We start from the raw sequence: 13,929 nt of genomic DNA on the forward strand, positions 1-13,929 counted from the left end.
GCATTTGAATAATCATTTTTGGTGACAATTATTGCTATTGATTGCCTCTTTATTATATGAATCACCTTATGCATATTACTATTAATATAAATCACATGGAAAAAGAATCGAACACTTGACAACTTTTGGAGAAATGCTGAATACATTTTTACGAATGCTTGCTTTTATGCAATTTTACTTTAATCTCCGTCTGTGCAGACTTTTATAATTTTTTTTTTTAGTTTTTAGAAGGCTCAAAATTTCAAAAAGTTTCAGCTATCTTGTGCTTAATTTTTAATGTTGTAATGTTTGTAATGTCCCTTTAAAATATAAAAGAAACGTTGAAAATTGTATTGCATACCTTCAGGTGTTATGAATTCTAATATTATTCTAATAATTTTTTATTGATAACTTTCAAAAATTGCATACTGATAATCGCATTTTCTTTTATGTCTTTCTCAACCTCATAGCGCTCCTCAGGACGGTCCCGTTTGTGCATCGGACGGTAACGTGTACAACTCCACCTGCCAGATGAAGCTGATCACCTGCGGCCAGGGTGTGGTATGTTCGCCATAGTTGATATCATCTATTTTGATGCGTAACTGAAAATCAATTCTCTCTATCGTCCTCTCAAGGTCCGAACCAGCCGTAAACACTGTCAAAGCACACGAAACTGTCGTGAATCGTGTTGGCGTGTAGCCCGCCCAACCTGTGGCTCTGACGGTCGTCTGTACGCTAGCGCTTGTAAGATGCGTGCATCCAACTGTGGCAAGCACGTGTTCGAAGTGCCGATCTCGTACTGTATGTCTCAGGAGCGTGCCGGTGGTAGCTCGCACAGTGCCAGCAACAAGATCGAAGACTGTCCGACCGAATGTCCGAAGGATGCGCAGCAGATGATTTGTGGCAGTGATGGCAATATCTACACGTCGATGTGTGAACTGAAGATGCTCAATTGCGGGTTAGTTGTGCGATCATAAATATCCGTAAGCAGTCTAAAGTAAAGGAATTAATTTTCTCCCCGCAGACAAAAGAAAAAGATTCAGGCACTATCGCTGGACCGTTGCAAGCAGAAGATGAGCCGCTGCAAGTCACTGCCCGCCTGCAAGCAGCACTCGAAGAACGGAGCTTCATTCTTCGGCGATCAGAAGGACATGCTGTGCGGTACTGATTCGAAGACGTACAACAACGAGTGTGAGCTGGCCCGCGCAACCTGTCTGTAAGTTGGTCTCTAAATGAGTCTCTTGGCATATCTATATTCACACGCTTCTTGTTCTTCCCATCAGCCGTGGTGTACAGTTGGCGCACATCGGACCCTGCACCCAGCTAAAGTCGAAGGTCGACGTAACGGACTGTAGCAGCTGTACGTACGACGAGGAACAGACTGGTCCAATTTGTGGCTCGGACGGTAATACCTACAAATCGCGCTGTGAGATGAAGCAAAAGACCTGCGGACTGCGTGTGGTGCCCGTGTCGCTGAAGAACTGTGCCACTACCGCACTGTGCGAGGCCAACTGCGAACAGCAACCGACCAACTACGTGTGTGGCTCGGACAACAAGTTGTACCCGAACGAGTGCCACATGCGACGGGAAAACTGTGGACGCCATATGTTCCTGGTGCCGATGAAGCGTTGCCTAGCGGCGTTCTCCTTCAAGGGCTGCTCCAAGATCTGTCCACAGGAGTTCGAACCGGTGTGCGGTACCGATGGCAAGACGTACTCCAATGAATGTTTCCTAAGCATCGAAAACTGCCGATCGCGATCGATGGTACAGAAAAAGCATGTTGGACCGTGTGGACGACCCGAGGAACCCTCGCACAACTATCTCTACTAGAGGGGGGGGTGGTTAGAAACACCATCGATCCAGTTTAGCCGAGTTTTTTCCCCCCTGGTTCTAGCCTATCCTACGGAATCTCTCCACCACTGCCACAACGACCGTCATCTGTTTTCTACTACACTGTGAAGGACCTATGCCTATCGACCATGCCGTATCTTCACTGCACAGCACTAGTTTGTAAGGATATGCCCTACGTAGAGTTAGAGTAACGAAAGAACTCCCATCCCCAACCTGTCGATGCCCTTCTTTCTTCGCCCATGTAGTATGTAATTTTTAGTTAAGTTAACTTAAATCAGAACGAAACAAACAACAAGAATATGATGATGGCACTCGTGTGACTCGTGTCCTTGCAAGAGGAGTTCGATTTGGAGGTACTTTCGCGTTTTGTTCGCGTCCCGGCCACAACAGAGCAAAAAAGAGACTAAGCCAAAATAAGCCTTGATAGTTGCCACATTTTTTCGAGAAATTTTTACATTCAAAACTCCCCACCAGAAAGCCTTCTGCCACAATCCACTGCTCATGGAGTGTTTGAGAAATCATATAACTGAACCACATTTTTTTCTATCTATTCTGTTGTGGTTTTCGGGATGGTAAAAGCTTACTAAAAAGGCCCCCTTCTCAAACCAATCGTCACCAGCAAACAACAACAACAACAAAAGTCCTGCCTGGCTCCCCGGACAACGGTCACGGTGATTTTAATGAAGGAATAATTTAACGCAAGAAAGCAAGACAAAAGTATTCGTTTGTATAATTTATTTAAACGTTAAGTAACACCAGGAAGAAGACAACACTCTTTCGCAGTAGCGCCTATTGGTGGGCGCTAATTTATTACTCCAGAAACTACTGTAGCGTAAAGTAGCAAACATATCGGCAAAATCGGGAGCCTAAGCCAAGATTACACCAACTGTGTGGATAGTGTGAAACGAGGATCGAACGGTCATTTCAGCCAATATTGAGTGAAGATGCAGCGGAAGCGGTTTGGCGCTTCATGGATGGCCACATTTCGATAAAATGTGTTTTGTTTTTTGCCAATAAAGAGAAATGAAAATCGGAAACTATAAAAAACAGGTGGAGAATTTTATTTTATTGCGATAAGTTTTATGTTGCGTAAAGTATTTGCATGGATGGTTGATTACTTGAAGCTCTAAATAATAAATAATCATCGTGCATTGCTTACATACAAGCGCATTGTAGCGGTTTGCACTACTGTAGCTACTGTTTAAGCTTTTTAAATGCAGTTCAAGAGCGCACCTGGTACATTGTCTTTGATTTAGCTGAGATTAAAACTATGATAAGTCATTGAAACAATTTTGTTTTATTCGCAAGCTGTTTTGTATGCAACATAAACGTGGACGAAGTTATGCAAACGGGTGTTACACGGTAACAAATTTGCTCTGGACAGCAAAACGAGGAGCAGTTTCTATCAAAGAATGTAGATTTCATTCTACTAGCTGGTTGGTTCTTAATCAAGAAAAAAATCTTCTGCAATTCTTGTACAAGTATTTGTTTATTTTTTGTATTTTTTTAAATTATTTTTCACCGGACTGGTAGAAGAAGCGAGCGAGTGCCGAGTGGTTCGCATGGCAGGACAAGGTATCGAATACCGTCCAGACTGTCTTGCCGTACGCAAGACTGACTATCCAGCACCGCTCACAAGAAGTCAAGCGAAGCTCTCTCGTGGTAAAAGAGTAAAATAAGCAGAAAAACATTTGCATAATTTATACGGAAAGAATCTTCAATACCCTTAGATCAATTCAAGTTGATTCTCTGTTGAATAATTTTGTAGCTTCTACCAGGAAATAAATACAGGTTGATGTAACTTTAACTTTTTTATTTTAATATTATCTGAATTAGATTAAAAAGCGTTATTTATATATTCGTGAATATTTTTTGAATGAAACAATAATTTTACCCCCCAACGGAAAAGTACCATCGATATTTTGAATCACGAAGATTAAATTGAACATACCTACCCCTGACGTCTGCTTTGCAAACTGTCAAATGGAAATGAAGTAAAATCAAAACAACCACGAACGCAACACCCAACCAACAGTACAGAAAGGGCAGCTGGAAAAAATGTGCAGAATGCAATCATTTTATTTTTACGTCCAGTCTTCAATTTAAATGTTTCCAAAAGATTTTCAGAAAAAATTGATCATTCGAGAACGGTCGGGTTATTTTGCAATGTGATTGTGAAGTTTGAAATTGTTTACTACATTGGGTTTTGAATGAAACGCAAAGTATCAAGCAAATTTCTTATTTTTATAAGTATAAAAATTTTATTTTCTCATGTTTTAAGCGGTTTTCGTAACAAAAACCTAAAGAAATACGCTATTTTCCATCATTTATCTATTCCACCAATTTGACACAATTCCATTCAAACGAGTCACCCTGTGCGGTTGTTATGTTGTTGTGTTCATTTTCCTCGATCATAACGCATGAGAATGAGAGAGCGAGAGAGTGTGTCGTGACCCGCCTGCGAGAAACGGCGTACGGTGCGCCGTGCGTAAACCACGGTACAGTTCATTTCTACATTCATTCGTAGGAAACCTTCATCGCGTACGGTCGTTATTGTCGCGTTCCGATTCTCGAAGAACGTATGGTGAAATGGTTTCATAAAACAATAAACCATTGTAAGGAAAGCAATTGTACAATTCGAATAACCAATTGCTACAGCGATCAGTACCGAACAAACCCTGTGGATAATAATAGTGAAGTGAAAATTTGGTAAATCTACTACCATCGACCCCCAACGCGCTCTAGTGCGCGTTGTGTGTATGTGTGTACCGTGTATGTGTTTTGAGCTTGTGTTGTGAATTTTCCCAGGGACGGAAAATAGGCCCCAAAGGTGCGTGTCACGGGTTTTCTCTACGTGTACATTTCATCCTTTCCCGTTAGTATTTTTTTGTGGGGGATAAATAATAATAAAAATACACCCAACGCGAAGAAGATAGCAGAGGTGAGAAAGACGTATCCACTCCGGACGGCGACGGCGACTGGGGTTGTCATATCGAGAACAACAGTTATCTTTTCATTCCGCGTTGAAAATATAAAAAAAGAAGCTGTAACGTTGCCACACACACACACACACTCAGTGCAGCGGAAGTTAACAATCAATGTGCGCAGGGGAGCGCGGCGCAAGCAGGAGGGTGCATAATGCAACTTTGCACGATCGATTGATGCATTTTGGTCGCTGTCAAAAAATGCAATCCACCTCCACAGTGCTCGTTGAGAATGGTGAGATACGAGACAAAACGACATCTTGTGAACGACCACGTACGGTCTCTCCTGCTTTGGTGCTTGTGGAGGAGAATCAGCTGCACTGACCTCAAATTTAGCCGTGTACCGTTCATTGTGTATTAAATGGGCGTATTTTTTTTATTGTACGCACCTGACCGCACGGTATAAACAAATGTGTGGACGCATTTTCGGGTGGTGAAACGTTTTATTCCATTCCATTCCAATCGCTCTCTATCAAAGGTGAACTTTTGGTATAAGCAAAGTTTAAGGAGTGTGGTGGCTGTGTATGCCTCTGTGTGTGCATCCCGTTTTGCTATAATCTCACGCACATACACACATGAATTTGCCTGTTCACACGAGTTGACACTCACACATTGGCGAGCGTTGCGTCGTCTCACTGAGAGACGTTGGTTCACTGCCGGTGCGTGTGTGCTTAAGAGAGCGTTTTTGTGTAGTGGTGTGCGTGCGAGAGTGAATGTGTAGGACTGTGTGGGTGAGATTGCTTTGGATGTGATTTTTTTTCTCCTCTCCCTGGAAACCGACCGCGTTGGCTAAAACGAGAGAAAGAGAGTGAGAAAGCAACGCAAGCATAAGAAAAGGGCGAGCGAGATCACAAAACTGGAAATCGCTTCTTGGGATTCATCTTCTTTCATGCTTCTTCCTAATCTTTTTGCTATGCTGCTGCTTCTGGTAAAAGTGGGATTGTTGTTTTTCTTTCGCCCGGCCCTCATCCGGCCCCACTTGTCGCTCCCTCTCTCTCTCTCGCTTTCTCGCTTGACCAAATTTTAGCTCCTTCACTAACACCTCCATCTCAAGAGCCCTTTGCCGAGATATTGCATCGTGCCGCCATGCGGCTTGGAAGATTTGTTTATAAACTTTTCTATCCTTTGGCTGTGTGTTTGCTTGCTTGGCCCGTAGTGGTAGGCATGAAAACGGGAAAAGGCAAAGAACAGAAAAAGAAAACAACACTGCACCGAGAATGCACCGTTGTGTAGTGACTGCACCATCGAGCCTTTCCGTTTGCCCTTAATGCACATGTGTGTTTGTGTCGGGAAAAAAGAGGAATTGAGTAAAATGTATATTTTTTACAAGAAAATATTTACCAGCCAGAAGGCACTGAACGGAATGGAACAATGCGTGAGCAAACGGATGTTTATTTTTTGGGTTTTTTTGTTTTTGGGAATTAGAAGGGTTCCCACCATGTTTCATGAGTCGTAATTCTTATATAAAAAAGCACGAATCATTACTTAACTAATTTATTCTTTCTTTTCTTCTGTCTTTTTTGTTTGCAGCACTGGGGTTAAGACGCATAGCAACCGCAGCATAACGGTGACCGAAGCACGTCGCGAAATCACGTTGCAATTTCATCCCATCCCTGTGGTAAAGCCATTTTCCGTTCCGTTGAGGGAAGTGGTGAAGACCGTGGCGAACACATTTGCCCAGACTTCCCCAAACATTGATTTTATTGCCCCGTCTACCGGGCCGGATCCACAAGTTCAGGGCAAGGGAAAGAGAAGGAGAAAAAAAGCAAGAACCGCCGACCAACAACGTTCGACGTGTGTGAACGGAAAGAAAGCAAAGGTCCGCTCCAACTCCGGTTTCTTGCCGGTGGTCCCACCCGGGTTTTGTCCGGCCTACTGGTGAGCCAGGGGAAACAAAAAGAAAACGAGCTCCAAGGGAAAAGGGGGTACTAGTCTGTGCACGGCGGAGGCTCCACGAAGGAAGCGAAAGGAAAAACCCCGAAAGAAAGCCACACGACGACGGCCCAGCGCGCGACGTCCCAAACGTCGTCGAGATCAAAGAAAGCCATCTCTCCTTCAGAGCTGGGCTGAACGTGTGAGTGTGTGTATTTTGTCTATCCACACGTGTGTGTGTGTGTGTTTGTGTGCATAATATGTTGGCTGCTGTAAAAGCCTTTGGCCCGTTTTAGCCCCGTTCAAAACCGGTGTGTCTCGCGAAAAAGGGCACACTCGAAGCGAAAGCCACAACCATCCATAAGAAAGGCCAGTTAAAAGAGGTTAAAAAGCGCGGAAAAGTGTTGGCAAAGGGAAGCGGGGGGAGGCCTATGTGCGTGTGTGTCTGTGAGCCCTAGAAGGGTGTCGTCTGGATGTGGAAAAGTGTGGTTGAAAGAAAATTGTATGAAACGCCCCGTGTGTGTTGAGCACAGCCAAAGTTTGCCAAGTGTGAAAATTGGCATTCTATCGAAGTAAACCGGGCAAACCGGAGGGGTTGCTGCTGGAAAACGGCACTGCCTACTAGTGTTAGAGTGTGCACCGCGTGTGTGTAAAATTTGTGTATGTTGTTTGCCAAAATTTGCCTCTTTTCCGTTTGGGCAACCGTGTCTCGATCATGTAAAAGCGGCAAAGAGGAAAAGCGAAAATTAAGCATCGAAAAAGGTTCATTTCGTTTTATACCCATTTTTTCTTGTTTTGGTTTTACCACGTTCATTTGTGTTTATTAGGTATGTGTGCGTGTGTGTGTATGTGCATTAGCCAGCAGTGAGAATTTTCCACGCAATGTGGCGATCGTTTTATTTTTCTTTCACCGCCCGTTCGACTGCCGTACGGCAGAAGACGACCGTGAAGTAGTCGGTGTTTTTGCAGTGCAATTGAACGGGAAAGAAAATTTCTACCAAATCTAGAAAAACCCTCTCCGAACGCGCCGAGGGAGAACCGACCGGATTGAACAAGGGAGGTGGAACGCTCCCTTGGAAACGCTCACGATCAAGCGATCGAGTTCTCGCCCTCACGACGGCTCCGTGCATGTGGCGGCGACCTCCGGGCGGACGATCGACGATCATCGTACATCGGGTGGCCTCTTTCGGCGCTCGAGTGTTGGTGGTGTTGTCCCAGTGAGAAGCTTCAGAAACCACCTGACCACCCAAACCCACCCACCCCCATATTTTCGGCTCAGCGGTGGATCGGTGGTGTTGTTGTGCAGCCCGCAAGATGGCGGCCACAAACCGGGCGCGGCCACAGCCCCGCACCAACATATCCTTCTTCTCGAAGATCCAGGGCAAGATAAGCGATGCGTGCGCACAGCAGAAATTTCTCACCGACAAGAAAACGCTCGAAAAGACGTGGAAGCTGATGGACAAGGTGGTGAAGCTGTGCCAGCAGTCGAAGATGAACCTCAAGAACAGCCCACCGTTCATACTGGACATCCTGCCGGACACGTACCAGCGGTTGCATCTGATCTACTCCAAGTACGAGGATCAGATGCATCTGCTCCATTCGAACGAGCACTACAACATCTTCATCAACAATTTGATGCGCAAGTGCAAGCAGGCGATCAAACTGTTCAAGGAGGGCAAGGAGAAGATGTTCGACGAAAATTCACACTACCGGCGGAACCTGACCAAGCTTAGTTTGGTGTTTTCGCACATGCTGTCGGAGCTGAAGGCCATCTTTCCGAATGGGCTGTTTGCGGGCGATCAGTTCCGCATCACGAAGGCGGATGCGGCCGAATTTTGGAAGACACGTTTCGGCAACAGGTAGGTGTTAGTTCCTGAGCATAATTGTTGGTTGTAAAAAGATTTGTTTGAAGAATGGAGATGGTATTTGAAAATCTGTCGTTTGAAGTGGGAAATCTAGGGAACTTTCGAGGAATTTGATTACAGTTGGAAAATAGACGAGAATGCGTCACAACTGAAAAATGTAAGCTAACATCGACGATCTGATTAGCTCTCTAGCTCTCAGTCCAACAACTTTTTACGATGGACGAAGCTGGGACTGTATGCAAATTTCAATTTCAATAGTTCAAGTATTCGTATATGCCTCTAAAACATGGATGACGAGAACCGCTAAATTGCGTTCGCAAAGAAGATGCTCAGTGAGATTTTACACCAGAATCCATCTGATCGCATCGAACAATCGAGATCCTAAATGATCGTCTAGATAGATAGGTCCTCAAAAATAGATAGAAGAAATTTTTACTCCCATTGGGATGAAATTAGACGTTTAGGACGCCCATCAGAAAGAAGGGAAAACTTACCGACAGGAGACGTAAATAATTCTGAAGCAAGGCCATGACAAATGAGCCATTGTATCATCTGATAAGATGAATAAATCAGCTACTTCGTTGGGATAACTGAGTACGTCACTACTACAGAACAAGACATCATGCTATGATGTACCAGGTACCTAAATAAACTAAATATCATCTACAATTTCTACTTCCTTAAATCCTCCGCTTAAGATCATGCAAAGGCTGCAAGACTTGATCATCATTGTTTGTGCTGATTAGTCTTCTTCTTGACTTAACCACCAAATTGATCATCCCGGCCTTCAAAGACTTGCTGATACTACGTAGATGGATAGTCAGGCCTCACTTGGGGTGAATGGTTCAGTGACTATCTGCCCCTATCTTGGCCAATATAAGTCATGTAAAAGTCGGATGTAATTTAAACAGTTCCAAGGATCCGCAAATGTGTCAGCTATCTATTTCTCCGGATTGTATGTTATGAATGATTTCGAAATACCTCCAACGGCTATCATCGATGTTGACTCGTCATTCGCACACCCAACAAACGTTGTGTGCATCGGTCCTCACGCTTCACTTCACCAGCTTCGTAGAACTACTTTGCGCTCTTGGTCAACCGACCAACATTTTAAGTGCCCCATCGCATCTTCACATCATTCACAACCCTTTGCTACGCAGCCCTTTCCCAACCACCACTTACTACTGCAGGTTTGGTTGGCTTTGCTGCAAACCGAAGCGAAACGTTTTCTTCAGAATCGTTCGGTTTCCTTGTGGAAATTTTAGCATGCCACCGTTTTACTGCTGCTCCGGCTGTGCTGGGACCGATTTGCAAGCGAAGCGTTTGATGTTTTCCGAATTTGCCCAGACCCGGACGTGACGCCACCAGACCGACCCAAAACAACCCCCCCGTTGACACACCGGAAGCTGGACAGTGTCGTTCTCTGTGCCTTTTTTTCCGGGCACTACATTGCAACAAAATACTGTTTTCTCCCATTCATCAACGGTGCTCATTTTGGGCTGTCAGTTTCAATCAAACGCAGCGCAAGGATAGTCCACGGCGGCAGCAGGGAGGCCTGCATCGTTTAATTTTCCTGACATGTTCGTTACTTTTCTGTTTCGCCTCTACTGTTGATTGGTGAATTTCGAATAGAAAGCAAATGGTTAAAATCAAATGAGCGACAGCTTCTCGGCGGCCCGGCTACAGACCCTTCCCCGGTGCTGCGGGGGGTTTAAGCGTGCGCGGGTTGTAAGGTAATTTACGCCCTCCCGATCGCTAAGGCAACGATGACCAGCGGCTTCGTGGGTGGGTTTTCGATTGTGTTTAAAGGGGCGGAAGGTGAAGGATGGCAACTACCATTATCAAAACCCGAAATAGAATTGTTCGTGGTGTGGTTGTTATGTGGGCTTTCGTAGCTAGATTGAAGATGTTGCGGAGGTATCTTGCCCAGACGCCTACGGTGTGGGCTGAACAGATTGATAACAGATTGCAACGCAGTGAGGGCGGAGGCTGATTGATGGCAAGACTTTAAACAATTATCAACAGGTGTTTATTCGAAGTGTTTATTCGTGTGGACGTTTGTTTTACCTTTTTTCGACAGTAAATTATGACTTTTTAAGTTGTGTGACTTCAATATCGATGTTTTCCGACGATATGTATCTTTCTACAATCAACTCCATTTGGTATGGTGTTAATAGCTGAAAGCTGCATATGCTTGTGAGGCATTCGGCACGACCATGGCTGCCCGGGTCAAAGGTTAACGAGCAGTAAATCGATTACTTTCTGGACACCTTCACGTTCATCAGTGCCGGAGCCTGAATGCGGTGCTTCCCAAAATGCCTTCAATTGCCTTCAACTTGCCAGAGGAGAGCTTAAACGGTACAAGATTAATAGTAAAAGCACCAACCGAAACTCCCATCCCTTGCTGCTGCTTGGTGCAGATGGTACAAAGTGTTCACACACACAGCCACTTTTTTTTTCATCATAGTTGACCTGACCCCGGCGGCCCACTGCGCCGTGAACAACGAAATAGCATCGAAAAATGGTACCGCTTCACACCTTCACGAGCCGTCGCGGCACGTTAAAGTTCACTTCTGTTTCGGCTCCATTCCAATCCCCGATCTCTCTCTCTCTCTCTTTGGGGTGGTGGCGTAATCTTTCAAGCAAATGTGGCCGCGCAAACGTCGCACCACCACCGGGGGATCGCCTAAGCGTTTCCAATTAATTACACATCCATCACTTTGAGCACTTGCGCCATCGCTTTTGCCCGCCGACACACTGCCGAACGAACAAAGCGTGTGCAGCGCTGGTGGCTGCACTCTTTCTGCACATCAACACTCCCTTCGATTGGGCTTCTGCTCGACGATGCGAGGCTGCTGCTGTGCGGTGATCTGGTGTGTACATGCACAATGCCGCCCCAGAAAAGAGTTTACGCTCTTCCATAGGCAAACATAATCGATTTATTTCATTAAATGTGGCTGTTTTTGTAAAGCAAACTGACGAGAAGCTCAAAGAGAGGACTGAGTGGACTAATGTTTAGTTTGAAAAAGAAAATTTCAATTTGACGCACATTTAGCTGCCTAAGGACACTCAGCTGGAGTTGAGTTTTACCGCCAATATAATATGAGGTGTGTCTGAGTTACCTAATTCAATTAAGCTACAGATAAATGATCAATAAATGGGTTCGTTTCCACAGATGAAAATGAGTTATTAATTTTAACAGGAAAATTTTAGTTAAAAACTAGTCCTCAGATATTGACTTCCCAGTGGAGGTTTCTTCTACTTCTGCTGTTTCTTTCTGGCACTAAAACCTCGAGAGGTCTTGGAGTGTCATTGCTTACTATCCTTGACTTAATCTTATCTGGAGAGTCGAGTTCTTTGTACCTGCGGACGGTCTGGACAGAATACTCGATCTGGCCACTGCCATCCTGAATATCGGACGGATCGATCCAACAGATTGGGATTAGGCCAAAATCTATGAGGGTGAAGATTGTAAGTACTAATGCAACGATAACTGAACCCTTAAACGCTCCTTGGCTGCAGTATAGGATTGTGAAATATTATATTAAACTTGACAACTTAAAGGAATACATGTCTGGTTGTGATAGGCATCGAGTCCTGGTATATTTCAGTCACCAATTGTCAATAACGCATTAGCAGGTATCTATTATGACTTCAGCCTGCAAATTAGAAAATTTAAGCCGAAAACCCGTAGTGAGGACTGACCAACCAACTACGTGGTATCGGCAGGCTAGAAAACCATTTCGATGGCCGGCATGACCTTAGAGGTCGTTAAGCCAAGAAGAAGAAGCCGAATTCTGTCAAACGATCATGTCATAACCAATGGAAAAAGTCTTAGAAGAATTAATGTGCTAAACCTTTGATGCGAATCTGTAATAAAGCTATATACGGCTTAACATGCGTGTCAAGGTGATATGATTTTATATAGTAATAATGTCAAACAACAATCGCTTGTTTGCGTTTCGAGAGCATCGTTTTTGTTCGACAAAATAAGCTAGTTTTTACTGTTAGTGTGTTTGAAGAACAAGCAGCATTTTTACCTCGAAACTTACCTCAAAACAAATATTTAAAAAAGCTGGCTTCGGTCATCATTAGATCCCAATAATGATTAATGGTTTTACAAATAATCCAAAACTCAATTTTCTATTAGAGAAGTATGAACTGGCTGCATTGCGTCAACCTAATTCATAAGTAACATACCCAGCTCATATTATTTTAAGTTTTTTCTCCAACCAACGTTTTTTCTCCAACGTTGGTAGAATAGCACCCGATCCCAGGTATCTTTGGCCGAATATTATTAATTAACTTATAAATTGAACATAAAATTGTGCTCGTCGATAACAAAGTGGAGGAGAGAGTTGAAGCAAATTGTTGAACCACCATTTTTTCCCCGTACATCCTTACATTCTTACAAAGTGTAGTGTCAGCTGTGGAGTGAAGCAGGTGAAGCAAACCACCACCGGGCCTATCGCCTTCCTGTTCCAAGGTTACCTTAGGCATCGTTTCGCCTTATGTTTGTCGGTGCCGGTGGTTGATAGAATTCGATCGTAACCACAAACTCGATCAAAACTACACTTCCTCCACCATCCACAAACTGCTCCACTAAAGGACAGCTACCATTTGCCAACGATGATCGCGGTTTGCATGCACAATGGTTCAAAAATGGATTGCCTCAGCTGTGTAAAGGTGTTGCATTCGACAGAAGCGTCCCTCGTGTCGATTGGAACAGGGAAGGTTCACTCCATAGAGCGATTATCGCAAAAAAGCTACGCGCCACGTAAATGGCAAGGGAAGACCGTTTAATATTCGCCCCCGTCAGCAATAATGTAAGTTGGCGGATGAGTGTTTCTGTACGGTCACAGTTGGACGATCATACGTGCCAAAGAACGGCGAAGCGAGGGTCTCTTACGTCGTTGTGGCATTTGTTTTTGGGTAGCTTGTTGATGAGTATGTTTTACGTTTTGCGTCTTGAAGAATGTAGATTTGGTTGTTGATTTTGGTCGAGCAGAAAATATTTATTTACCTTTTGTATTTTGTTCCCGCTTTATAATGTTGCTTTATTGCGCATTCATTCGGATACGCGGCTATGCTTTATAAGTTCCCAAACGGAAACGCTAGAAGGGGGATTAAGAAAAAATGTGAAATTAATTTACATAACATAAAGCAACCGTTAAAATGCAATCCCTCCTTAAAAGAACAAGGTGCGATTCTTGTCACCCGCGACATTTTTATTGGTTTGCCGCGTGCGATGTACGGCAACTTCAAAAAAAGGGGAGACCCCGATACGAATCAGCAAACTCCCGTTGGTTGCTAATTCTAACCGCAGATCAGAAAACAGAAATAAAACGATCGAGCTAATTACAATTCTGCAACCGCAC

General features: G+C 44.2%; 3 protein-coding genes across 3 annotated transcripts in view; all 3 read left to right on the top strand.

Annotated features, from left to right (window-relative positions):
- The window catches only part of LOC126561982 (agrin), a 46,382-nt gene extending 44,572 nt beyond the window's left edge, over window positions 1–1,810 (top strand). Inside the window, exons 3-6 of the mRNA XM_050218382.1 lie at window positions 450–540; window positions 615–937; window positions 1,004–1,195; window positions 1,263–1,810. Coding sequence (XP_050074339.1) covers window positions 450–540; window positions 615–937; window positions 1,004–1,195; window positions 1,263–1,809 — 1,153 coding nt within the window. The 3' untranslated portion in view covers window position 1,810. The remainder of the gene's footprint in view (window positions 1–449; window positions 541–614; window positions 938–1,003; window positions 1,196–1,262) is intronic.
- LOC126562922 (non-structural maintenance of chromosomes element 1 homolog) overlaps window positions 1–13,929 on the top strand; it is a 260,347-nt gene that overhangs the window by 154,161 nt on the left and 92,257 nt on the right. The gene's annotated exons all lie outside the window — the stretch shown is intronic.
- LOC126561427 (mucin-5AC) overlaps window positions 7,965–13,929 on the top strand; it is a 78,563-nt gene continuing 72,598 nt past the window's right edge. Inside the window, exon 1 of the mRNA XM_050217565.1 lies at window positions 7,965–8,545. Within this exon, the coding sequence (XP_050073522.1) occupies window positions 8,001–8,545 (545 nt within the window). The 5' untranslated portion in view covers window positions 7,965–8,000. The remainder of the gene's footprint in view (window positions 8,546–13,929) is intronic.

Source organism: Anopheles maculipalpis, chromosome 3RL, assembly GCF_943734695.1.
Source record: "Anopheles maculipalpis chromosome 3RL, idAnoMacuDA_375_x, whole genome shotgun sequence".
In the NCBI taxonomy this organism is placed as follows: domain Eukaryota; kingdom Metazoa; phylum Arthropoda; class Insecta; order Diptera; family Culicidae; genus Anopheles; species Anopheles maculipalpis.